The 27,764-nt window shown below is 40.2% G+C and overlaps 1 protein-coding gene across 13 annotated transcripts in view; it reads right to left on the bottom strand.

Moving 5' to 3' along the window:
• Positions 1 to 27,764, bottom strand: part of ERC1 (ELKS/RAB6-interacting/CAST family member 1) — a 282,848-nt gene that overhangs the window by 33,511 nt on the left and 221,573 nt on the right. For all 13 annotated transcript variants that reach the window (XM_033057010.1, XM_033057019.1, XM_033057014.1 and 10 more), the window contains one exon: positions 23,157 to 23,301. In XM_033057010.1, coding sequence (XP_032912901.1) covers positions 23,157 to 23,301 — 145 coding nt within the window. The remainder of the gene's footprint in view (positions 1 to 23,156; positions 23,302 to 27,764) is intronic.

Below are 27,764 nucleotides of genomic sequence, written 5' to 3'. Positions count from 1 at the left end.
GAGCTTTGTGAAATCCTTGTTCTCTAAGGAAGTCAAATAGCTACCCTGACCTACCTTAGATAGGATACAGAGTAAATTATCTACAGTTAGACAGATGAAATCATCAGATATGCACTAAAATTAAACACCTTAAATGAAAGCTCAAAGATCATAGAAATGCCAGCTGCTGATTCAATCCCTTCATAACTCTATGGTTTCTCACTGAAAAGTTAAGTTTAATGACCATGTCAAGGCTAGAGAATGCAGATTCTACTCGTCTCTATTCAGATCACGAGAGAGAAGGTTCAGGGTTTGAATCTGGATTTGATTTTATTTTGGAATAATTTAACAAAAGCTAATAGTAAATTGAGCTTAAGCAATAAGCAATTTAATCATGCAAAATTTTTATATTGTTTGCTCTGCTTTGTCAAGTAAGTTCTGAATTCCAAGTCTGACTCATCATTCATAAATCACTACTTGAAACATGCTACATTAATCCTTAAACAACCAGCATATTGTAAAGGCACTTTCTTAATATTTATTGTTCTATTATATTTAAGGTTGTCCGTTCAACAGTTTCTTCTTTGCAATGAGAGCAATTGATATTAAACCATTTGACATTTCCTTGGAAATTTATTGTTTTGATAATAAATAATAAATTCTTACACGACTTTCTCTGTGTGTGTGTGTGTGTGTGTGTGTGTGCAGAAAATCTACTGAAACCCAGATGTTTAGCAGAATGATATTACAGCACATTCAACTTTCCTGAGAGAAAACATAGCTCTTCTTAGATAGAGGCAGCATGTCTTATATTATGTGAAAAAAAACCAACAACCCAAACAATGTTAGCTTGTATAGGTAGAGAATATAAACACTGTAGAGAATCCCAGACTGGGTGAGGCTGGAAGGGACCACGGTATCTGCTCCCACCTCCCTGCTCCAAAGCAGGACCATCCCAGAGCACATGGCACAGGACTGCCTCCAGAAGTTTCACTGGATATTCACTGTGAATTATTCACTGCAATAATTCACTGGATATCCCCAGTGAAGGAGAGTCTACAGCCTCTCTGGACAAACTGTTCCAGTGCATGGTCACTCAAAGGAAAGAAGCTCTTCCTCATGTTCAGGTGGAACTTCTGTGCATCAGTTTCTGCCCATTGGCTCTTGTTCTATTGCTCAGCACCACCAGGAAGAGTCTGGTCCATCCTCTGCAACCCTTCCGGCAGACATTGATAAAGCCCCCCCTAATTTGTCTCACCTTGAGGTTGAACAAGTCCAGCTCCCTCAGCCTGTCCTTGTAAGAGAGATGCTCCAGGATGCTTTCATTATCTTTGTCACTCTCCACTGGATCCACTCCAGGAGCTCTGTGTCCCTCCTGTCTTGAGGAGCCCAGAACTGGACACAGCACTCCAGGTGTGGCCTCACCAGGGCAGAGCAGAGGGGCAGGATCATCCCCATCATGTTGGCAGTGCTCTTCCTAATGCACCCCAGTATACCACTGGCTCCAGGACACACTGTTGGCTCATGGACAGCTTGTTGTCCACCAGGACCCTCTCCTCAGAGCTGCTTTCCAGCAGGTTGGCCCCACGCTTATCTCTGTCAAGCCTGGTTGTGCCCCTGACCCACTTCAAATCCAGTTTAAAGCCCTCTCAATGAGCCCTGCTGAGTCCTGAGCTAAGATCCCTTTTCTCTTCTGATACAAGTGGGCCCCATCTGCTCAGTGCTGTATAAACTGACCCACGATCAAAAACCACAAAATGCTGCTGTTTACACCAGCCCTGAAGCCAGGTGTTCATCTGCATGACTTCCCTGTTTCTTGCTCCATCATTCCCTGCAACTGGCAGCACAGAGGAGAACACAACTTGTGCTCCAGATCCCTTGGCCAGTTTTCCCCAGTTTTCCTCCTTTTTGCTGGGACTTTGTTGCTGCTCACTCAGAAAACTGTAAGAGGGTAACAATCAGTGGGCTGTACCAGGCTGGGAAGTTTCTTGATGATGTCTCTTACCCACGCCTCAGGGAAGCCACACACCTCCCACTGGGTTGGGTATGGTCACCAAAAAGCAGAGTCCCTCAGAGAGAATTCTCAAGTCAAATTGAAGAGGTTGTGTGCTTCTGTCATTTGAATTCAAATAGAACAACATATTATTAATATTTTGCAGCAGGTATTGAGAAGTGGCTGATGTAATTGGGCTCATTTAGCCTGAAAAAGAGGAGGCTCTTTTAAATTACTTGACAGAAGGGAATAGAGGACATGAAGCCACTGGAGGGGATAGGACAGGAGATGATATATGTAAAATGAACACAGAAAATTCTGATTAGAGATCAGGAAAATTCTTTTCATAATGAAGTGCATCAAATGCCAGAACAGGCTGTGGCATCTCCATCCTTGAAGATGGTGAAAGTACAGCTGGACAAGGCCTTGCAAAAGCTGCTCTAATTAGTGATGTTCTCAGCAGGTGGCCAGACACAGAGGTCTACTCCAACCTAAAATGTGCTGCAATTCCTATTATTTGGAATTTACATCAGATTATTTGAGATTTCAAAGCTCAGCTTTTCAGAAGAAGCACAAGATAAATTCCAAAATACCTCCTACTTACCAAATACAGCTGAGTTGCTCAGCTCCATCACAGCCCTTTGAACATTTAAACCCAAAACAACCTCTGCAGTGTCCTGATGATGACAAGCCTATGGGATCAGTTCACCTAGAAGAGTATTTTCTATGTTCTCTCTTTAATTCAACCTGAGCTCCCACTGCAGCTCCTGTTCATTGAAGTGTGCATGTTTGTGACAAGTCTTGGCTAGAAAATGTCAAAACCAGTATTGTGATTTCATTAAAGGACCAAATTTGTGCATATATTGTTGGGATTAGGCAAAAATCAAAATAGAGAAGAAAAGCAACTTATTTCCTGATGGACACCACTAAGAATTGCTTTCCAACATTTAAAGTTCAAGCAGTGTTGCAAATAAAATATATAATATTATAATATTTTACAATTCTTTTTATATCAAACATAGAAATAAAAAACTTCTGCTTAGGACCGGACTGCTAATGACAAACTTTTGCTTAGAAATTTTAAAAATAACTGTAAATACATGAACTGAGTTTCTCTCCTATTGTTACTCCACAGAAAAAAAAAATTGTCCAAAAGGATGGAAATTTCTAGAGCAAATGGCTGCTGTAATGATTTAAAAACAAACCGTTTACTTTTCTGTGGGGAACCACTCCAACATCCTGCAGTCCTGAGCTGGTTTGTCATGGTGCTATTATACAATCCTCTCCCACCTCATGAGGTTATGGCTCAGATCCTAGGGCAAGCATTTCTACATCACTGTAAAAAGTATGAACAACAAAGTGGTTTAACCACGAGGTCCTGTGAGAAAATAAATGAGCAGTGCAGACAAATCAGATGTGTCAGAAGTGCTTTTGTCTAAAGCCTCCAGAGTTGTAAGCAGAACTAGCAATGATAGGAACTGGATGTCAGATTCAAATTTTGCTTATAAAAAATACCATGTACCCTGACAGGTACCTTCTTCATGCATGTGCAGAAAAAATGCTGGAATGAAGAAAACTGGATAAAAATCCACAACCCAATAGGTTTTATAATTTTTCTTCCCAGAAGGTACCTTCATTTCACTTTTTTCTTTTTTGGACAGATTCCATAAAATTACTCCTAGCCCTCCAATTATACCTTCCCCAAAGCCCCCACAGCTTGTTGAAACCTTTAACAACGCTCTTCTTTTCTTCCAATAGCCACCATGCAAAAGAACAGTCCCAAACCCTTCAGACTGGTGTAAATTCTCAAAATTACTCAAGAGCCACCACAAACTCTTCAGCTCCTGACTGAAAGCCAGGAATGACTGTGGAGGCCCTGGCTCTGCAGACCAGAGTCTATGAGCTGCAGGTCTAAAGCTCAACATTTGCAAGGGTACTGCACCTAAAAACAACTTCCCTGTGTCATATATTAGACTTTACTCTAGAAATATCAGATCTCTCCCACCTCTCCCATTTTGCACCCCAGAATTTCTGCAATTATTCTTTAGGTCCTTTGATACACTTACTGTTAATGCCTTTTTCACTTCCTGTCATTATTTAAGTCTTTCTTTTTCTCTTTACCTTGCTACAGCAGGCACTTATATTAAAAGAAAAAACAGCACCAGGAAAAAAAATCAGATAAACCTGTTTTAACCATGAATATGAACAATCAGCATCAGAATTTCTTTAAACGTGCTCTCTTTGGTTGTTTCATGGCCCTGCCATGACTTCACTGTATTTTCATTACTTTTTTTTTTCCCTGGGTACCATATAGTTCACTTCTGCCTGTATTCTACAATCACTAAATGTTTGGCTAAAGAAGAAAATTACCACAGTTGAACTGCTTCTAACATAACCAACACCTGAGAACTTTCACTTCGAACTGCACATGTACACTATTTCACCTGCCAAAACTGTAGCCATAGTTAATCTTTAAAGAATCGCTCAGTTCCTCGTTCATGGGGGTGCTGCTTCAAAGCACTCTCTCACCTGCAGGCTCCTGAAAATAAGTTATTTTATGTTCACTGGTGTTCACTGCAGGTCACACTGGTAGCTTGCTTGTGCACCTCAACACTACAGACCAAATTAATAGATTTTATCACAGTTAAATTATGACATGAGAAAAACCAGAACTGATGCTGCTCCCGAAGTTTAGAGGAAAGTCAGAGACATGCTCTGCAATACAGCTAGTAAAGCCTAGAGGAGTGCTGCCCAGCTCTGACAAACTCTTTATTGTGGAATTCCACATATAAATTTAAAACCCACAGGTTTAACTGCAGACATTGTTTATAATATATTTTACAGAATGTTTTTATTTGAAAGGTTGCACGAAGTTGTATGTTCTAATGAGAGTACATACCTTTCTTAAGCATTTCTGCAGGACAGCTAGTGTTCTGGTAACCATTACCCTGGAAAGCTTTTGAAACCATGTTTTATTCATGGGGATCACACGTTTCTGTATCTCTAGAGAAGCTCTCTAAGAAACAGCAGATAGCAGATCATGAGCTGTGCATTCTCTCTGTTAATCCAGTCTACTTCATGTGCTCATTGCAGTAACTTCCTCAAAGAGTTTGCAACAAGTCTGTTCCTCCACCATGAAACAAAGCACAAACCATGACATCATGACTCTTTTCTCATTTTTTGTAGAATATTTGCGTGGGGTAATTTTGGTTTTTCTAACCAGTCTAAACAAGCTTTATTAATCCTTTAATGTAGAGTTTAAAAAACCCCACATTAAGTAAATATTAATAGAATGACTGTACTTGTGACAAATGAGTATGTGGTGGAGGCAGTGTGTCGGTGCATTAAAGGAGTTATCCCATTTTAATCTGAGTTGAATGTTTCACTGGAAGCACATGCAAAAGCAACAGATATTTAGAATGTTTAGAAACATTTTTGTCCCTAATAACATAGAAATATAATAGAAAAACTCAGACTTTTCTTTGGAAGTGTGGGCCAAATTCAGTATCTCTGAGAATTATGCACTTGTGAAGGCTTTCAGACATTTCTACTTGTGAGAAACCTGCAGTGAGCCATAATCCCTGTTAGTGTCCAACCAGCTCCCTACTGGAATCTGGCTGTCAGAAACACAGAATAATCCTTGTTATTAGTTGTTATTTGAATATGATGTCCTGCATAGCTACCTTGAGTATATCTACACCTACCTTTAATATACTACCTTGAGTCTATACCTACCTAGAGCATTAGGACAATGAAAGATTGTTCAGGTATTTAATTCTGCGCCTCCTTCCCACTCATGATATTTAATGAAACAGAAGACATTTCTCAAATTTGTAAAGAGATTGCACACTGATGGCACAGTTACCCTCTTGCTTGTAAGATTTAAAAGACACATCATCAATTAGGTTTGGCTTTCCTTTTGGCTATGTTTAAGATTAGCAACTCAGATTGTTCCATTAGCAGCAAACCAGCATGAATTCCAATTGCATAGACATGAAACCCATGGCTGTGACTGCATGTCTGTACATGCTGGAGCCTGTGTTTCTGTGAGCGCAGCAAAGAGCATGTGCAGATGCTGGGGTTTGTCAAAGCTTGCCAGGATTTAACACAGTTTTACCTGAGATGCTGCCTTCTGCATTGGCTGCTGGCAGTGTTCCAACAATATTACCTTATAAAGTGAAAGATTTTATCAGTCCAGCTAATTTCTGTGTTTAAAGATGTCATTTTCCTGATTATCTCCCCACGTGATAATTACTGAGAAGCTTCATCCTGAAGAATTCATACCTCTACAAGCCTTTGAACTAAACTAAAGAAGGCAGATCATCTAGATATGGCATACTCTGTGAGACTTGACATATGTAGACATAGGTGGAGGGGATTAAAAATAAACTTGGAACTGAAATTTTCCCTGTACAGGAATGTGTCTCTTGGAACTTAGCTCCTTAGGAGATGAACAAACTAACCATGGAATTACCCAGTGACAAAGTTTATTGAAATCTATTGCTCTGATTCCTGCACAAAGAAAACCAGTGACACACAAAAATCAAAATCAGACCTGCATTTAGGATTCCTTTTTTTGTTATACCATACAATCATTATCGTATATATTCCTTTAGCTGTCTTTTACTCTCTATAGAGATACCTCAAGTTGTGTTTAAGACCAGTGGTAATAGAACTGCCTTTCTCAATTACTTGTTCCACAAAAGCTGGAACCTGCCCAGTCACAGGTTTGAAAGGAAGCTAAAAATAAAACAATACCTCCTCTCATGGTTAACTACTCAGGAGCAAGACAAGTATGTTATTTCTTTGGCATCTTTCCACTGCATGTAAAGGTCTTAGGTAGAAATATCATGAAGGTGTGTCTTCCTGTATCTCAAAGATGTCTGAGCAAGTGCTGCAGTCTGAGGACATTTACAACCATACAGTAAAACTAATTTGTAGAGAAAGGATGGGCTATGCATCAAGAAACTACATTCAGGTAGGATCAGCAGGACAAATTGTAACCCATAACTACATCCTCAAAGAATCCTACCTCTCTCAAACAACAGAAAACCCAAGAAATTATTGACTCAAATTGATCTGAAGACAGAGTAGCAAACAAAATGAATTGCTATTTCAATTATTAATGTAAAGTAAGAGAACTGGTTATGTTTACATTCCAGTTTTGAACAGATAAAACCTCTAGGTTTAAAATAAGCAGGTATTTTTTGGGTTATAAGCCTGCCCTGTGGTGCAGTTTGTTAGGGCAAATCTGATTCCATGCCATGGAAGACAAAGGTCTTGCTGCAGAAGAGAATATAAGATCAAGATCTTTTGCTGCCACGTGCCCTTAAAAGAAAAAACTAATTGATTTAAATTAGCTTAACAACTATTTTTTTGTTAAATTATGCTGCTACATCCACTCTCAGACTACTGTGCGTCTTCAATATTCTTTCATCAGTAAAGAAGTGATTTCTTTTGCAGACAGCATGGCTACCCTTGAAGAGCATGTGAGTCTGCTTTACTACCCCTTCTATATTGACTAATGAAATCTGTGTGGTTTGGATTTGTATTCTCCATCTTCTAAGCATGGCCTTCAACCCTGTAACAATCTCTTCCTGCAGCCTGCCTCCCCCGTGGTGTCTCCAGGCAAGAGTCAGCTGGGACCAGTGTGAAAGTACGTATGTTCTGAACAGCCAGCCATATGTGTGTGCTACAGCCAAACAAAATACAGCACAGCTCAGTTCTCCTTACCTTCCCCTGTGTGGGAGCTCTACTCTGGGCTCTTTTCACCTCTACCCAGCTGTGGATGTTAATCAAGTTTGTAAATTACAAAATCTTTGAGACTTCTTCTCCCTGTGTCAAATTTGGCTGAAAATGGTCAATGAATTGAAAAGTTACTGGGAAGGAACTACAGCACAGCTAAGCAGAATGATGGCACTGTCATTTAAGCTCTTCTTTGGAGTCCAAATGAACACATTTTGTTGGACTTGTAAGAGTCTGGATGTCTGGAGTCAAGATATCCTTGCACTAAATGCTACACAGAAGTGTAATTTTTTGGTACATATCTTTCTTTTGGATTCTGGGAGACTGACCTGGTACAAATTCTCAAGTGATCAGCAGCAAGCAAGCCTCTCATGATTAGCTCATTGTCTGCTGAATGTTTAATAGATACAGTTTATTGTCTCTTAAATCTACTTTGATACTTACCACCAAACACAACTCATTTTGAGAAAAAAATGAAATGCTATTTCTATAACAACGCAAAAGGAAATACCAGTCTTTGCCATGTTCCTCATTAATCAAACTGCTGAAAACTTCTGATTGTACTTGCCCCCTTGCTCATTTTTCCCCTTTCATTGTGTATTGTGCGTCCAAACTAAAAATTTAATCTTATGTTTTACAGAACAATAGAAAAACAAAGACAAAAAAGCAGCGAGAAAAACAAATTGAAATATACTTTAGAGGATAAACTCTTCTTAAAATCTTTGACAGCTGGTAACATCTTTTACAAAGCAAAACAGAAAATGTATCTCAAGTTATGCTGAAGTTGAAATACATACCAACATTTTATTGATCTTGTGATTACTTTAAATTGTGCAATTTAAGCATCAACACTAAGCACTACAGACAAGGTTACTCTTAAAAAAATCTATATGAAATCTGAATGCAACCCCCTTAAATCACCTATGTTATTTCCTACAGAACAGGCAAATATTTATATCAAATACAGAACAAATTTTGCTTGACATCGTTGATGGGACTCCTGTTTTTTATGACTATTTGCCTGAAGTTTCTCCTCTTTTCACTTTTGCTTCACTCCACACCCTGCTCATCTTACCCTCAACTACCTTACTCTGTCCCCCTTCCCTTTGTTATTCTATTTGGTTCCCCTTTCCAAATTAAATTCACTTGCATATGCTCAACTTCACAAAGCTGCCTGTCTGACCACTTCAGTCACTCTGCTTTTGTCTCAGTCTTTCTCCTGGTCTGAAACAAGAAGGTTTCTCAGTCCAGTGGTATCTATGAACCCCGACTGGCAAAACCTCATATAGGAATTTACACACAAGATGCATCCTACTGCAAAACCTTAAAAGCTAGTCACGATCCCCTGGCTCAACAAAATCATTTGTAGGCCATCTGCTCATGTGTGTCTACATACACCTTTCCTAGCTGAAGTGATTTGGAAGTCTTCCAATCTTTGTCTATTGTGACTGCGTTGTTATAATAAATATAGTAAAAGCACTCTTTTATCCAGCAATTTTTAATTTTGGAAAGTATATGCCAGTGTTTTGACCACAGACCTTTTATTGTTACATATTGTTATATGACTCACCACTTCAACTGCATTTCCCTGCAGCTTCAAAGAGTTGTTAATAGCAAACCCCCTCCCATCTATACATGCTGTTCTTGGCCAAAAAAAGGAGTTATGTACAGATACAAATTCCTAGATGCTAAAGTGATGTGAGCTGCTCAGTATCATCTCAGCACAGACTGTCTGTGACTGCCCAGAACCCAGTTCTGGGTGTATACACGAATGGATCTGTGTCTACATGATATAAACAGTGTTGATAGCAGCTTTTAAAAAAACACACAACGAAACCTCAGGACTACTTGCGCTTGTTCTGAAATTAATTTTAAAAACTGTTGCGTATAAAAGAAAAAGAAACGCAGTATTATTCTTTTTGTGCTTTGCTTTCATCTTGAAACCAGGCAAAATCCTGCATGGTAACTGCTGGAGGGAAGAGTTGAAAGGGCACTTCCTTTGACAACCAGCAGAGCTTTGCTACCCCAAACTAAATAAAAGTCAAGAATTTTTTCTGTATGGTCAATTATTAGGTTTGACATGCACCCAGAAGTGCCCTGCCTCAGCCACACAAACACACAGACATTACATTCCTGTCTGTCCACACCATGTGTGCGTGTGGTCTGCACACACAGGATTCCTGTCCATCCTCACTGTCCCTGTGCTGGCCCTCCGAGAGAGGATTCCTGCCTGAGTACATGGCAGCACATGCGCAGTGCACAGATGGACAGATGATTCCTGTCCCTTCGTCTGCTGTTGCATGAAGTACACAACCAAGGAGAACCACAAGAAAACAACACCTTCCTTTTTCTTTTTTCTTGTTATTCCAGCAAGGGTTGATTTTTCCTATCAAATCTGCATCACAGTTTAGGTACTAAGCTAGAGAGACTGAAAAAACATTCAGTTTTTCTACTGTATTTGTGCCAAAATTATTCTTACCAAGGAGTGAAATTCTCTTATTCTCTACAAAATTCACGGCACACAATGTGTAGAGATGTGCCAGTTTGGCCAGATGAATTGCTCTTAAGTGCATTCTAGTATTCCTGTCTTTGCCAGCTCTATTCCTAATCTGTTGTCTTTCTGTGATTTACATTATATGATGCCATTACGTATGAGTAGAGGCCCACACAATGGGGCCAATAAAGCACTCTGTAAAGCTTAGAAAAAAATTCTTAGAGAATTCTCTCTGCTCAGGACCACTAAAAGAAAAAGATCTGTGGAACAAGACGAGAAAAAAGCCAGTCACACCTCTGGTGAGTTTTTCTTAACAATCCTTTTACTGCTAAGTCATTAAACTTAAGATAAGTGATTCCACTTGTTAAAGAGCCCTGACAAAGCAGAGGAAGAAACAGAAAAGCTTGAATAGAGGGACAAGAGCAACCTTGACTGATTGATTTGCAATTAGAAGACCTAGGAGGAAACAAGGAAGCCTTCATATTTTTAGGCCCTCTTCATATCACAAACCAGCTTTCTGGCTGACAGTGGAGAAGGTTTTGGTAATCAGGAAAGGGGGAAAGAGAAAAATCTTTTCATAATCTGATAGTGATGAAAAGGTCTAGGAAAATAAGGAATTAGTCTTAGTCTGCACTTCCCAGTCTGTAGATCCTTCCTACCAAATCTGTGAATTATTAATTTTTTTAGTGTAGTGCCTCCATATAAGATAAAGAAGACACTTGAAAGATGATTGAAGATCTGTATACATAAGTAAATCTATTTCCCCTTAGGGAAAAATAAAAAGCAGGGGAAAAGGTACATTCCTTAATACTTCCAGAGAGCAAATAAACTCATGCAGGCTTCCAAGTTTCAAGCAACCTGTGAGTGTGTGTGTTCTTAAAGATCACTATATTGCTTTTATTATTTTTTCAACATCACTACTGTCAGCAGTTGGCAGAGGTTTGGGTTGCTAGCTGTAACAAAGGAGGCAAAGCCAAGGCTGCATCTACTCGTGTTTAGGAGATGGAGGGCACGCTGGCTTGGTATCATAAATTATGGTAATGTTTCATGTTAAGATGAAAACAGTGAGAAGAGCAGCTTCTGAACTATTAAAAGGATTAAGAGTGGTACATCAGTGAAACAGAATGTTTAAAAATGCTAAGTTTCCCACCCCAAAGAAAAATCCACTGTAAAAAACAAGAGATACCTCAGTTGTTCAAATCCTATGGAGAAACTTGCCTGGAGTCAGCTGTGAGACCTCAATTTATTTTTTGTTTACTCAACTACAGGAAATACTTGTATTCACACTAAGACAGACAGGCATTGGTGGTAAACAAACAGAAAGAGAACAAAGGACTGGGTTCTGTGACTGTAAAATTGTACTAAAATAAAGAGAACAAAAGCTCTAATAAAATGGATACCCCTTAACCAGGGCTGTATTCCACATAAAAGACCACTGTTTCCTCCAGGCACCAGTCCTGGGATGAGAGTCTAACACATATTTGGGGAGCAGAGCTTTACAAAAGTTGAGAGACTAACATTCGCCTATACTACTGATAATCTGAAATTCTACAACATGTAATTGCAAAGGTAAATGACTTGCATTTGAAATTGGGGGTACATAATCAGCAAATTTTTCTTATATTCACATGATAAATGTTTGCAAATAATAAATGACAGCAATCTTTTGATAGCTGAGTTTGAGACTTATTTTGTTTTCATGCAAAATCTTGGATTAATCCCTAGAAGCACTTCTTGCTACTGCAAAGACTCAAAACCCTTGATAACACATTCAAGGAAAAAAGGGCACACAGGAAGGGTGCCTTTATTTCGTGTTCTATACAGGTCTGCTCAGGGACAGCTGAACACAACTGTCCTAAAGACAATCTGCCAAAACCACTAACTCATGTTTGACAGCATTGTCTCCAGACTCTCATTCAGGGAAGGACTGGAAGCAGAATATCCTTCAATACCAACTTTCTCATCTTGCACCTTTTGGAGCCGGTAGCTGTTTCCAGACTCCCAAGCTCCCACGTTAGGAGACAGCAGAAAAATCTCCATCCCCTCCCTGCATTCATAAATGTCAAGTGGCAAACAGAAGACCTCCAGGGAAAACCTGCACACCTCTTCTCTGTTTGTATTTCTTCATCTTAGAAAAGGGCTGCAGAAAACAGCACGTACTTAACTAATGCATCACTTGTTCTGCACCTAAACATGAACAAGAATATTTTAAAGATTTGGATTCTTCAGAACATAACACCATTAATTTAGCAAACTGAGGGGAATCTGTAGCCACCAGCATCACTCCATTTGCAGAAGCGATCACAAGTAGCTGAAGTCTAATTTCATAAATCCGTGTCTCATTTTGACAAACCTGATACACTGTCGTATCAATTTCTACAACTTGGTATGCAAATTAATGAAGGATTACTATCAAGAAACTAGTCCTAATTGACAGCATCTTAGATTTCCAACTGCAAGATGAAACCTCTATTTTCCCCTGCCTGTGTACTGGACTAGGCCCCATCTGACAGTTTCAAAAAAGGAAATTATTTTCAGAATTTAATGAGTTTAATACAGTGGATGAGAAAAAAGACCTGTAGACTGAGAGGTATAAGTGCATAAGCTCAAAAATACCTGAGATCACTGTTCATCAACAGTTCACTGTTTACTGAAGCTGAAGTTCATTTCATGCAGTTAAGACTAAATTTTTTCCATTATCAATTTTTAAGATGGTGGGGATTAAAATTCTTTTGCAGACAATGCATTTCTCTCTTTTCAAGCAAAAAAAAAAAGCAGTGATTTATTGTGTTACTCCCAAAATAACACAGCAAAATCACAAATATGCAATATATTCTATCTTTTAGATCATTTATTTTCATTACATATTCTAGGTGTACAATCCTTTCCATCATTCATTCCTTCTTCAAGTAAAGAACACATCACTAACACATTAAGTCATACAACTGTTAATCTCTAATTTACTTGAAACCTTCTACATATTTAGTTTATGAACCCAATCAGTCACCTCATATCTCTGACCTCACCTTCTCCTTACATGTTTTTGGAACACACCTTGAATCATCTATCACCTCACCAGTTATAGGTCTTACACAAATTAAAACCAATACTAAAGCTGGAAAAATGCCTTTCAGCTTTCTGCCACTACATTTTAACTATCAACGTGTGAATTGGTTTTTATAAAAGATAGTTGGTAATGTCACAGGTTCATTAGGCTTTACATCCCAAGACAAGCAGCCACAAATAAAATTCTACTTTATAGCTTTAGTATGAAACCATTCAGTGTGTTGCATGTTCCCTGAGGAATAGTACCATTAAATACAGGAAAAGATAAGCATAATGTACTAAGTTAGCACATTTTGAATGGAGATTGGGTAAAGGGACACGTGTGTCTCCTGGACAATTGTCACTGTCAGGTGAAACAGCCCAGATGAACAGGAATGATTAATTACAGAAAAACCTGCATCCATGAAATGGAATGAAATAAAATGGATGAACAGCTGCAGGAAATGAAATAGCTGTAAGGATGCTTACACACCCATCTTCACCAAGTTCAAGTAAATAATTCAAAATCTTCCTGAACAATGGGTCTACATGATGCAATTTAAATGTAATCGTAAACTCACTGTATTTTCTGGTCATCCTTCAGACATTGTCAGTTCAAATCCCAAGAGTGATGCCAAACCAGCCCAGCCACAAGGACTAATGGCTGGGAAGTCTCAAATATTTTACCCCTGAGGCACATCCTGCCCTGGACAACAATAAGGAGCAGTTGTGCATGGGTCCTTCCCAACTACCCACAAACCATGGAAGTTAAGCAAAAGATGTACCCATAATCGTATTCCTTGAATGAACAACCATGGGCAATCCTGAGCTGTTCTAAATCACTCTTTCTGTGATTTTGCATCTATCTCATGACTCACCAGCTTAGACAAATATTGTTGGGAACTATGTTTAACATAGTATTTGTAGCAAAGAGACAGAATGAATTCCATAAATAGCTCTGTTGAATCTATGTATCATAGAGAGCTGTTCTAATACATTCTCTTTATTTAACTGGAAACCACTGTGTATCAGACTGGTGGTTTGGACCACAAAACCACAGGAAACCACTATATGGTACAACAGTGATGTCAAATGACAGTGATCATTTTTAGATAGCACCAGTGTCCAGCAGTACTATTCACAGACAAGAAATGATTATTTTTCAGGCCCAAATTAGATCTTCTACTGCAGTCTTCTGAGGAAGTCTAAGCTCAGCCAGTATTCTCACCTCTTTAATGCTCACTTCTTTAATTCTCACTCTTTAGTGCTAACAAGCCTGGCTCTCCCAGGGGAGGCCTAACAATATTTCCTGATATGCAACACCACCCAGTCGGTCACTTACAAGAATGGGATACAGGGTGTCTAAACTGCTAACCTAGACTTGTCCAGCAATCTTGATTTTCTAGAGAGGCAACGTTGCTTAAATAAGTTCCTACAGGAGTTCATAAGCCTTATATGAGAGCTACTGTATATGTGGTACTACTAAATGTTGTTGGCAACTATCCACTTAATTTATTTGTGCAAGTTTTTAGTCCATGAAAAAGCTGTAAAACTTGAATATGAAAATCTCAATATACGCAATAAATGTGGAATATTTCTAATGGAGTGAAACAGGTTTTTGAAATCTGAACTCAAACATGGGAAATATTAGTCCTTACAGTATTTTAAAAAATGTTACAAATGTCTAGAAAGAAAGGGTACCAAGTACTGTATTGTCTTCTGAGTTCCACAAAACCTCCACAAATATTAAAGCCCTCTCTCTCAGTGAGGCAAAGCACCTTCCTCTTCCAGCAGACCTACACAGCTATAGCCTAAAACCTCCAGGCTGAGCTGAAGGCACAAACAGAAAGTAGACAGAGCTGTTTGCAGCAGTTCCAAGAGGCCCAAAAAGATGCACTCACATGGTTCCAGCAAGCAGTTCCCTTCCCTGGCATCGTGCAGCCAGACATAGCCAGGGCTCCCTTAAACATACAATTTTATTTAGTCATGCAAGAGGCAAAGGGTGAAGGTAAAGAAGGAGGGAGAGGGGAAGGAGTATAAGTAAAACCAGGGAAAGATGAAATGCTGCCCCAGAAAAGACTGCTGACGCTGCACTGAGTGCTGTTACTGTGCTAATAGATGCTTAAAAATGATGGGAAAAAAGTCTGGAACATATGGCAGGGAGAAGGTGCTTTCTTTTAATCTGTGAGGGCTCCTGGTGCTATGCTCCAGGAAGCAGTGCTCAAGGGCATGACAAAGCCTTGCTTTCTGTGCCTGCTCGCTGCTGTCAGGATGCTGGGGTCTGCTCCTGGCAGAGACTCCCCCCTTGACAGAAACAATTACTGAGGAGCAAAGCCTGGCAAAACAAGCAGCGCTGTGATTGATAATCTGGGTGCATTTCAGCCTTCGACAAAAGCCACGATGCTTCAATTTGACAGCTGGCAATGCTTGATGAGGGCCAATTAGTGGATATATATTAACTTCAGCCAGAAGTTTATTCTGTTTCTAGTCCAACAGCTTCCTGAATAGGAAGTGCACAGAATGATTTCCCCCACTCCTGCCTGCTCACATGTATGCCAGCTACACTGCCAGCAGAGCTAAGAACTACATATTTTGGCACCTTTGTGTATTAAAGCCAGTAATTGAAAAGCTGCAAGTGACCTTCCAGACAACTGGTGGTACAAGAACCCGAAAAAAGGTGACTTTACTTTGACTCTACAGACCAGTGAATAGGTGAGTCTGAGACTGCACTGTGCATGTAACAAATCCACTGCAAGTGATGATAGTTCTTGAAATGCTTCATTATTCCTTAAAATATTTCTGTCAAAGTACATTAATCTGCTTGTTGTTGCTTCAAATTGGTTAACCTGGCAGAGAACACCAGAACTTTGAGTACCTTCTGTTCTGCCCAGTTCATGAAGAAACCTCTGACTTGGCACCCTCAAATTCCTGTACCTGCTCTTAACTTTCTTATCACAACGTTTTCTTTCCCCACTTTTACATCTATTTTCACTCTTGCCCAGTACAAGCACAGTAATTTCATGACTATAAGGGGCATCCTATTGACTAAAATTTTGGTCCGAAGCCAGAAGCGTGCCTTATAGTCCAGTGCGCCTTATATAATGTACAAAGTTGTGAAATTTGCCAGCCTGGAAGTGCGAGCCGTGAGCCGAGCCGTGAGTGGGGCGGGACCAGCCAGCCCCTGGCCAGCAGCAGCCGCGTGGGGAGGGAGGGAGCGGGCAGCCCCCGGCCAGCAGGAGCCACGCGAGGTGGGCGGTCCCGAACCGCCCCGAGGCCCCCTGAGCTGCCTGCGGTCCTGAGCCGCCCTGAGCCTGGTGGGGGGCGGCGGGGCCGATCCGAGTCTGCACAGCCCCAGCAGGAGAAAAGTGGGGCCGATAGGAGCCTGCATGGTTCTGGCAGGGGAAAAGCGGGGTCGATCCGAGCCCGCATGGCCCCAGCGGAGGGGGCGGCGGGGCCGATTCAAGCCTGCACGGCCCCAGGCACTCTGATCCGCCCGTTGTCCTGAGCCGCCCCAAGCTGCGGGCGGTCTCAAGCCGCTGCAAGCCGTGGTGGCCCTGAGCCACCCTGAACCGCAGCAACCCCGAGGTGTGAGCCGTGGCCTCCCCAGGCTGCGGCTGTCCCGAGCCCCACCTTGCCAGCCGGGGGCGGGTGGGAGTGCCAGGCTCCGCGCATGGGGAGGGCGTTTGGGGCTGCGTTTAAAGGCTACACCAATCTGTGAAAATGTTTGCAAATTCAGCACCTGCCCGTAAACTCCATGATCGCAGGATTCCGTTACTAATTTGTTACTTTGTTGGGTGCGGCACGGATCTTTGCAGCAAAAAAAAAAAGTGCGCCTTATAGTCCAGTGCGCCTTATGTAATGTACAAAGTTGCGAAATTTGCCTACTCCCGGAGGTGTGCCTTATAGTCTGGTGCGCCTTATGGTCGTGAAATTACTGTACATGGGTACTGTGTTACAGAGATCAATAAACAAAGATGGATCCAAGTGCCCTGAATCTCATAATTCATTTCAAATATTAACTCTTCTTCCTCAGCTATAAAGAAGCCACCACACTCAGACAACTTACATATTCCTAGACTTCCTAAGTTCCCTTCTGACAGTGGTTTGAGAGATGCCTCCTGTCACTGAAGGAACCTCCAGACTGCTGGAACTTTTTGGAAAACAACAAGGGTTCTGTCACAGAACAGCACCACATTGAGCAATTACCTGCAGTGATTGTATCCATGTCACCTGAAGAAGAAATTTACTTGCTAACAGGGTAATCACTCTCATCAGACATAGTTTCAAATCAGGGCATCTAGGGTAAAGAAAAGACCAACTGCACACCCTCACAATCTGTATTATTTCACTGGGCAGGGTGGTAACTAAAACTGCCAGAAGTGTGGTCATGCTGATACAGCTCCACAGCAGCAAGAGGAAAACATTTGCCTGTGGGTCTCCTTTGGACCTGTTTTTCATTTTCTTGTTATAAACAGAAATTACACCAGCCAGTGGAACTTCAGCTTGGAAAAGTTCACAGCAGAGGAGTGTCAGGTGTCAGTGTGCAGAGTTTCCAGGGAAACAAGTAACAGTGGAAAAATATAATTTTTGGGGTGAGAAGCTACTCTGGAATCTACAATTCTTTCCTTTTTCTCATGATCCCATGAACCACATTTACTTGGGAAACCTGTCTTTGCAGTAACTTGGTCTCATAAAGAAAGCCAGTTAAAAACTTAAAGGGAAGAGGCACAAAGTAGAACAGAAAAAACAGCTTTGGTACTTGCTTGCTTACATGAAATGTATATTCAATATTGCATAAATACTATTATTACTAGTCAATTATTAGTTATTTGGCCATTACCAAATAATTCCTCTCCATTTGTGGGAACGTTAAAAAACAGCCCCTCAAAACCATGCTGGCCCACAGAGGAAGGCACAATCTTGATGAGGATATAGAAGCAGAAGGGAACAGCAGGTATGAAAGACTCCTGAATGACAAGGCTGACTACAAAACCCACACTTACAATAGCATGGGGTTTCTTATCTCCCTTTATTTAAAATAGAAAGGAGCTCTTTTTGAGTGAACAGCAAGAGTGTCTACAGCAAGAATATGACAGGTAGTAAATATTTTTTTTCTATGCCCCTAATTAAAAAAAAACAAACAGTAATGAGCCCAAACTGCAGTAAGGGACATTAGATAAAGACAGAGAAGATATAAAAAAGTTTTCCCAGGACTGAAGGTCTCCTTCACTTGAAGTCTTTAAGAACAGACTACTAAGGTCTAACTGGATGAATCAACTCAGTTGCAGAGGGCTCTCTCCTGAGGCCATACTATCCACTATTTTTCATTAACAGTCTGCATAACAAAAGAAAATGTATGTTTATTAAATACATGGAGAAAGCTTAAGCTGGGTGGTTCTCTGAGCATGCTGAAGTATAGAATGAAAACTCAACATGTTCTTAAAAGACTGAAGAGCTGATCTGAAAATAACATTTATTTAGACAGCATAATGAAGCATATTAATCTAACCTGAAGTCACAAATGAAAACGTTGAGATCCTGTCATCAGTAACACTGAGTCAAGCTAGTGCCTGGTAACTTCTGCTATAATAATAATAATAATAATGAAGCATTATATAATAATACAAGTGAATACGGCTACTTACAAACAATTAATTTGACTAACACTCCAGGCTGTCAGAAAATACTAATGCTGTTCTAAAAATTTTAACACTATTACTTCACATTTATGGCATGGCAGTTACAGAGATGCTGGTCAAGTCAGGCACCCACTGTGCTACATGCACACTGTACAAACACAGAAAATGACAGTCTTTGCTACACGCAGCTCCTAGCAGAAAATTCCAGCTGTTTAAGACTCAAAGCCCACAGACAGGAAAACCTCAGCCTCTTCAGATATGCCTTCCCTTTACCCCTCAAAACGGTGGAGTGGTGCTTTGGTCTGTTACGATAAATATTAAAACTTAGCTTGACAAGGAAAGGGATAAATGGCAAGCAGGCTATTTCCTAAACAGCTGAGCAGTGGCTGTGTTCCACCAGGCAGGCCAAAGCTGCCTGGGTCCCTGCCAGGCTGGTGTGACACTCCAGTGGGGCCCTCTCTGCGCCACATCTGGACCTGGTTACACAACTCCAGCTCGCGGCTCTTGCATCAGCCTGGCCCCTCCAGAGCAGCAGCCTCCCAGCCACTGCCTCTCCATCAGCTACCCACACAGACACAGTGCCCTGGGAGGAATAAATTGGGACCACATTAGCAGGTGACCCTCGCCCTGCAATGGCCCTGCCTGTCTGATGATAGAGGAAATCCCTCATCCAAACTGACAACCAATATGAAACAGGCAGCTGCATTTACTGGAGAGCCTGGTCAATGCCGAGCGCCTCATTAGGAAATGGGCTCTATATTGAGGCACATTCCTGCAATTCAGAGCCTAGAAACTCTAAATTAAAACAACATTGATGCCATATCCTCTTTCCAAAATGCTTCTCTCCATTCAAACTTTAATGCACATACTTAGAGAAATTAAAGAACCAAAATGTCTTTGGCAGGACCCCTTCCCCCTCTTGTGCAGCAGTATCCTTCCCATGTGAGTGACCAGGAATGTGACAATGTTGGGAAAGGGAAGAACACAAGGAATGACAGCAGAGCCCTCCAGATTCTGGATACCCTTCCCTTGGTGAAACTATGTGTCTTCACTGATATTTTTAAATAAACAAAATCACAGGAAATCCTTTGAACAAGTTTTTCTTTTGTGAGTGTTGTACCTTTCTACACTCTAAGGAAGGTCAATTAACAGCAACTCAGCCCATGGTAACCCGCACAAGCAATGAAAAGTCATGATCCAAATCCTACTCTACATGCTTGGATCCATTCATACTCACTACTGCAGCATAGTCAGGAAACTGCTTTCCTAAACTACTCAGTCAGAAGCTTTTCCCAGCCAGTGAGATTCAGCAATGTTGGTACCACAGCACGCACAACTCTTCCCACAAACCACCTCTTCCCATATTGCTCAGCATTTCTGTCTGCATCCTACGCACGCAGAAATGGGAATCTTTAACTCAGCTGTGTCTGACCACCAACTGAAAGAGCTGCTTTCCCACCACAAAGCCTAAGCATTTCCTAAGAATGGGATGGACTAAAATACCAAATACTTATCAGGGAGCTCAACAGCTCTGAAACACCAGTGACTGAGGTCAGGATCCCAGCTCTGAATCTGAAGGGTTGAATAAACTTTTTGGGTTCCACAACTGCTTTTCAAAGTCGTCCAGAATATCTTAATTTGTGGCATCACTTGCCTTCCTTGAACAGCTGTGTTTAATACATCTTCAAGTCTGAAAGGTTTTTCATTCACAATTTCTACTGTAAATTTAAGAATTATAGCTAAACTTGTAGGAAGTTCCTGAAAGGTGACATGGTTCTGTGGAGCTGGCAAACAGATGGACCCTTGTTCTCATGATGCAGAAAAGGGTCCATGTAGAGAAGGCTTAAACTGAGGAAGTAGCGGAGTTTTCTTGTTGGAAAATATGAGGCTGGTGACCTGGAACAACTGAAGAGAAGTGCAAGGGCCAAGTACACAGAAAATTTGCAAAGCATGTAGAAAAATGAGATTCCCCTTGACTACATCAGTAATGAAGATCCTGTAAAATCTCACAGCCATCTCTTGTGACCCATCTCCTATTTCTGGAGCTGTCAAAGTTGGTGTGATTTGAATTTATTCAGAAGAAGTACATACCAAAACTACTGGCACTGAAAGAAAATAAATGGAATTTTAGATTCTCTGCAACTCATAGATGTGGTGAGTAATACTCTCCTATAATAAGCAATGAGGAGTTCTATCAATGTGTTGAAAGTTGCACACAAAAAAAAAGAGGATAGAAGATGACACATCCTTAAAACACAGGGTAGAATTTAGGGAGGATGTGTCAAATTTCTGTTTGGTCAAGTAAATATTTCTCAGGTATGTTTTAAATATAGTTTAGATTGTAAACATTTATTCTGCCTTGGGGATTGTGGATGCACTGGAGAATACCTGTGAATTTACACTTATACTACACATAAAACTTTTATTTATACTATTGATAGCACAAGTGTGTTGAGGAGATTGCTTTCTGCTTTCTTCATTATTTTTAAGATAAAATCTTAAACAGTCTTAAATGGTGACAAGTCTTTATAGATGTTGGCAATTTTGGAATCAGAATCTTCAAAGGCATTTCAACAGCCCGATGAATTATCTGAAACAGGACTATTGTTCCCACCTAAGACCATAATTGGCTTCACTACATACCAAGAACAATCTCAAATTAATCTCCTTTGCAATTTTCGTTTATTTGGGAAATTAAATATCCCACACAAACACAGAAAAGCACTTAGAACATGCATCCTTAAGAGAAATGGCCATATCTCTTCAGGAAGAGTTTATGATACTGCAAGACTTAACAGCACTGAAAGATAACAATAGGAACTACAATGTTTTAAAAATTATTTACCTGAAACCTAAGTCATTACATATAAGCACAACATTAATATGTTCATTAAATATACACAAATTTTCAGCAGAAAAAGCTCACCACAAAATACTACAGATTGTTCCAGTTACTCACAAAAGATAATCAGAAGGAAACTGGGAAGGGCAAGGGGCATGAAAGCCCTTGAATTTCATCTTAGGACAACAAGAACTAAGAAGTGTTCATTTCTCTTGGAATGAGTGGTACCATAAACCACAGCTGCTGCATCAACAATTACCTGAACAAAGCAAGTACTTGATATTCCTATGACTACTTCTGATTCCTGCTTTAGCAGACCACCTGGCTGACCAGGGATAGTCACTACAACTGTTGCTCAAAAGTAAATAATACAAGACTATAACCTATACTTCTTGCTCATTCTGCAGCTTCTACATAAAACCCCAAAAGTACTGTTCTTAAATTAAACCATAAATAATTATCTTAAACAACATGGCAAATCACCTACTTGTCTTTGCTAAGGAAGAAGCACGGAAATTCCTTATCACAATGCCCTGTTTTTGTCTTATGTTCTCTGACAGCAACAGAAATCATCTGGTTGACAGATGAAATGTTGCACATAAAACTTTATGAAGATGGAAATAGCGGCACTGAAGAAGTTGATACTGGATTGGCAGCAGTGTATGTGCTATAACGAGGAATGTGGCAAGGGAATAACTCAGGAAAACCCACCAGAAGTGCTGAAGTGAAAAATCTACACAGATTTTTTCAGATCCTAAATCTCTTATTGCCAGGGATGCCTTTTGCTTCCTCTGTGTTTTAGTGGCAATGTACTTTTCACATTGCATTCAGTACTGGAACAAAATATTAAACGCTTGAACAGAAACACATTTTTAAAATTGTTATGCCAGCACAGAAAGATCTTAGAAATGGAAGAGGCCAGAAATAGGAAGGGACCAATCTACTCACAAGCACGAGACTTCCCAGAGTCTATTCTAGAAGCTGGCACATGGTGCTCCTGTGGCAATCAGAAATCACAGGAGAGACTGTGGGGTGTAACATTCATATTTGAGCTCTACAGCAAGGGAGAGCTAATCTCCCAATTAGGTTTCTCCCCCAACAAGGCAAATACAAACCCTCCAGAGAAGTATCGCCACTTTTTCCTGAATCTATTTTCCTGACTATTTGTGCCTGTAAAAGATAATAACCAATGTCCTCTTCATTCACAATTTCCTATACATCCTATCACACATTTACTAGTCAGGCAGTAACACAAAGAACCTTTCCTCAATGCTGAGTCCAGCAGCTCCTTTGAAATGGCTATTTATGCAGTTTCTGTCCTTACGTACAACAGGATTATACATTATTAGTTCCATAAACCAAGTCAATAATCCCACATCAGATTATTAACTAGATTTTAACTAGTCCTGTGGCACCCACCTGCTGCTTGAGCTGTTGCACAAGACGGTCCTTTTCTCGTTTCAGTGCAGCCACTTCATCCTGAGTCTTCTTCTTAGAGGATGAAAGCTCTAGCAGAGCAATATTGGCATCTTTTTCACTAATGGCAGCAAGAAGGGCTTCTTGTCTGGAAGCAACCCAAACAAATGACATTATTATCCTGCAAAACTTAGAGGACTTCTCTACAAATATTTGAATATACCATAAATGTTGTACCACTGTGCAACTCTGAAAAGCAGTAATAAATATTTTTGTCAGGGCGACATGTCTGTTGGTGGAACAAGAAGTCAAGACCCACACACCTCCCCCTAAACAACTGTGCTGATACCAAATTGCAGCTTACAGGGTAAGAAAAACACATTATGTTCTTCTGCACTCACCTTCTCAGTTTTTAATTACTATTCATTATTACTCTGGTTGAACATTTTCCCATACTCTTTCCCTGTAGCAGGAAACTCTTACAAATAGAATTCAGAAACATTTTATACATACTGGGAAGAAAGGAGATGCAGATAATCACAGATAAAACTGCAGTTCCTAAAGGAAGCCAAAGGATTGATTATGTTAGGGAGAGCAACCTTTTCTGTCTTTCAACCTTAATTTGCATCTTTAGCTGGTGATGTGCAACAGGATTTCCAAGAAAACCTTGGCCTTATTGCCTAGTAGTGTTGGCTTTTCTCACCTTTCTCACCTTGCAAAGAAGGAATAAAACAAGGTCCTAAACGTATGGCATCACAGAAGAATGATGATGGAAGACATACCAGATACTACACATTTCTTATTTGCATTTCATCTAAAAATAAAGTTGCAAAGGCACTTAAAGTTTTGCTGCAGCGCTCAATATCAAGAACTTTATCATCAGGATCCCAATTGAACCCACTGTCTCAAAAATACGAAAAACCCATGTATCTCAAGAGGGAAAGTTGCGTTTCCACGAACAAAATTGTTCACCAACTGACAGGACAGTGGACTTACAAAATGGACTTTCTGTGTGTGAAATTTCTCTCTGGGTTTACACAGGTGTTTCTTGCACAGTCCAAGCGAGTTAGCTTGCTTTAAATGAACTACCAGCATATCAAAAATCTCAAAGATCCAGTGTAGAGTGTACTTGGATCCTCCCTAGATCAGATCTAGAAAAACATTTTGTTTCCTTTTCAAAATGTAATACCATAAGGTAAAGCAAATTGTTTTAGATACTTCAGGATAATCATAAAGTATTCTAAATAGATTTATGAAGAAATACAAACATTCTGGTGACTTAATGGACGCAAAGAGTAGAAGAAAGGAAAGGGTGCACATCAGATTCCCAGATGCAGCGTCAAGATTGTAGGTGTGGGAACAATGGATAATGGGTGTGTTATTATTGCCATTTTGTTTCTGCTGCTTTTGCTTTATGGAAAAGTATCCAATTTTGGATGTCTGCCTGAAACATGAAAAATACCAATAGGGTGAAGTGACAGAACATGATCCATGACCTCTGCTTTTTTTTCCAGCTATCGGTATCCTGGGAAAGACAGGCTGGCTTGGAGCTCTGGTCATTTTCACTTTCTTTAGAGTAATCTGTTTTGATTATAAAGAAACACTTATTCTTTTAATAGTAAGCCCACAATCGTCGCTGATGATTCAGGAGCAGAGCCAAGAAAATCTCCGTAACTCTATCTATGGAGCCATTACTCTGGTATGGAAATTGGGGGTGCCTCAAATAGCATGTAAGCCATACACCTTCTGCAATCAAATCCTTTGTTGCCCATCTCTGCTTCTTAAGTGAAAACCCCAAGGCCAGGAAAATAAGATATGGATAGCAGTCCATCACTTTTCTGATGAAAAATCTTTGCCTCCATGTCTTAGAAAAGAACTTCCTACTGGCCAAAACTTCAGTGCTGTGCTGTGACAGGAGGGTGCTGGTCAAGAAGTGGGGTGAAAGCCATTGTGACTTTCTCACTGTTTTCTGGAACTGAAACAAGGTGAAGTTTGAACAAAAGCAAGAAAAATACCCTGAGATAAGTGCATTGTAGCTGCATTTTCTACCTTAGCAAGCTAAACATAAACTGCTCCATGTGGGAGAAGTGCAGGTGTCACTGTCAGCTCTGCTGGAAGGGACATGTCTGTAGTGGCAAGCTATTGTTCTCAGCAGAGTTTGCAACTGCCAAATGATTCCAAGACCATTAAAAGGGCATATTGAGAGCATGACAAAAGAGACTTACATCCCTTCTTGAGAGCTTAATGCCCAAGAAAGCCAGCAGAGCATGCTGTGAGACAGGTGATGTGTCAAGGACAAACTGGGCTGTGCCAATGGTGGTAGTAGCATGTGAACAAACCTATCCATCAGGAGTGCTGCAGTCAGTCCTGGAGGCTCAGGCACTGCTGCAGGCTTGGCTCCTTCAGCAAAATGTTTCTCCTCAGTTCACAACACTGGAGGTCCTGAAATGTTCTCATGAGCAGGTAAAACATGCAGCACAACCCAAGGATGCTGATCTTTTCAAGTGCTGGCTAGGGCCAGAGTCATTGAATGCTCACTGAAGTTAATTCAGGTATTTCAGATGCTGGTATTAGTGTAGCTGTGCCAACATCAACTCAGCAGGGGAAAACTGCCTATTTATCTCTCCACTAGAGCAGGCTCTGCAGCCTCAAGTGAGCTGTACAGTGGCTTACAAGAGGGAAGCAGACTCTGTAGCAGACTGAATACTACCAAAGGAAATCTGAAATGGCCACAGTGTAGAAAAATCTACTGAAAACAGTTTTCCTCCAAACTGGACAAAAAACGGAGATTAGATTTTTCCTTCTATTTATGCTGAAGCCCTTCACTTAATGTGGATTAAGATCAATACAGACTAGAGGGGTATCAGACCAGTAGGTTTAATTCTTAAGAGACAATGGTGGATATAATCTCAAGATCAGTATCAACATTATCTGCTCTGTTTGCAGTCTTCAAAAAATAATGCAAAGAAAGATGGGCTTACCTTTTTAAAACAGATAACTACAGAATAGCTAGGCCAGCAGAGCATAGAGATTTGACAACATACAAAAAAAATACTGTGCAAATGCATGTCTCCTTCAACTCTTGAATAGAACTGTCTGATTTGGGGAAGATGACTGGGCAATAGTGTACTGTTACACTACTACTAATTACTAATATAATAGAATCAAATTGTCTTCAAATGGGTTGCTATGGCACTTGGTTTCAGAAGCCTACATAATTCCTTCACAGCCCTTTCCTAATAAAGGAGAAGCCTTTTGGAAAAACACAAGAGGAGGTGAACTTTAAAGAGCAGTTTTGTATTTTGCAGTACTGTTCCCAGGGTCATAGCACTAGAATATTTATCAGTTGTATAATTAGAAAGAATAACAGACTGTAAACAGCACTGAATTAATGATGCTTCAAAACATAAAAACTATACATATTCATTAAAAGAATATGTTTACATATGTCAGGGAGAACACTTCTTCTACATAGAAATTACATAAATATATTGTTCTATAAAATTTAGTTTCAAATTATGAAATTTCTTTCTATCTGAAGTATTTCTGAAAGTGTATATAAGATACATAAGATAATACGAAATATTATTGATAGCAGTAGTAGCTTTGATTTTAATGTCACAGAGGAACTGGGGTAATTCCATCAGCCCTGTGTTATAGGATCAACTCTGTTTTCCTTCTGACTGGCATTAAACTAAAGTATTTAAAAGAGCTCAGGCAGCTAGAAGCTCATAGCATTCCAGTCACTTCCAACAGAGATTATTGCACTTCCATGAGGGATGATTAAGCTGCCATGTTTTCAATCCGGCATATTAAGATGAACTGTAATTATGGCTGTTGTGCCTTTAGTACATAAGAAAGATTCTCCTGTTTTGTAAACTATTTGCTCACGGTAAGGGCGTCAATTACCACAGAACGACAGAGGTGTCAGTCATAAGGGACTTTTTCCAGTTGTCTGATTTTTTTCCACTGCATTTACTGCAAGCCTACAGAAAACGTTTCTAAAAGCTTTTAATGCTTTTCTATCAGAGACATTTGTCAGACTTACCCTGGTCAATCACCATCACACTAAGAACTGCATTATTTGCATATGAATTAAAGACCCTCCCATGATGTGACAACAACAGAAAGAACTTGCAGGCAGACAGATTTGGATACAGTACTATAGTGTTATGAGAGCTAGACAGACAGGCAACAGCCTAGAACATAAAAGCACTGGGACAATGCATTCAGTAATTTCATGAGTTTAGCAGAATGACAGGGTTTGGGTGGGTCACACTCAATAAACTCTTACAAAGTAATTAGGAGTACACACTGATTCAATGGGCCAGAACCCCTGGCTCCAACATTGTCCTTTTCATCATAAACTGTGTTTACCACTACAACAGTAGTTCTGAACTCCACCTTCTTACCTACTTTTTTTTTTTGCTCATTATAGAACATCTTCAGAAAATTAAGAAACTCTGACTTGCAGTACCTCATAGGGAGGAGACAGTCCTTGCAGAGCTCTGGGTATCAGGATTTGGTTCTTAAAAATAACCTTGAAAAAGGCAATTATACCAGTGAATGACATTTCATGATGCTAACAGACTAGTAACTCACTTAATATGC

The sequence above is a fragment of the Catharus ustulatus genome, chromosome 4 (genome assembly GCF_009819885.2).
Source record: "Catharus ustulatus isolate bCatUst1 chromosome 4, bCatUst1.pri.v2, whole genome shotgun sequence".
Taxonomy (NCBI): domain Eukaryota; kingdom Metazoa; phylum Chordata; class Aves; order Passeriformes; family Turdidae; genus Catharus; species Catharus ustulatus.
Note: the sequence above shows the minus strand (reverse complement) of the source record. Positions and strands in the feature narration are given on the sequence as shown.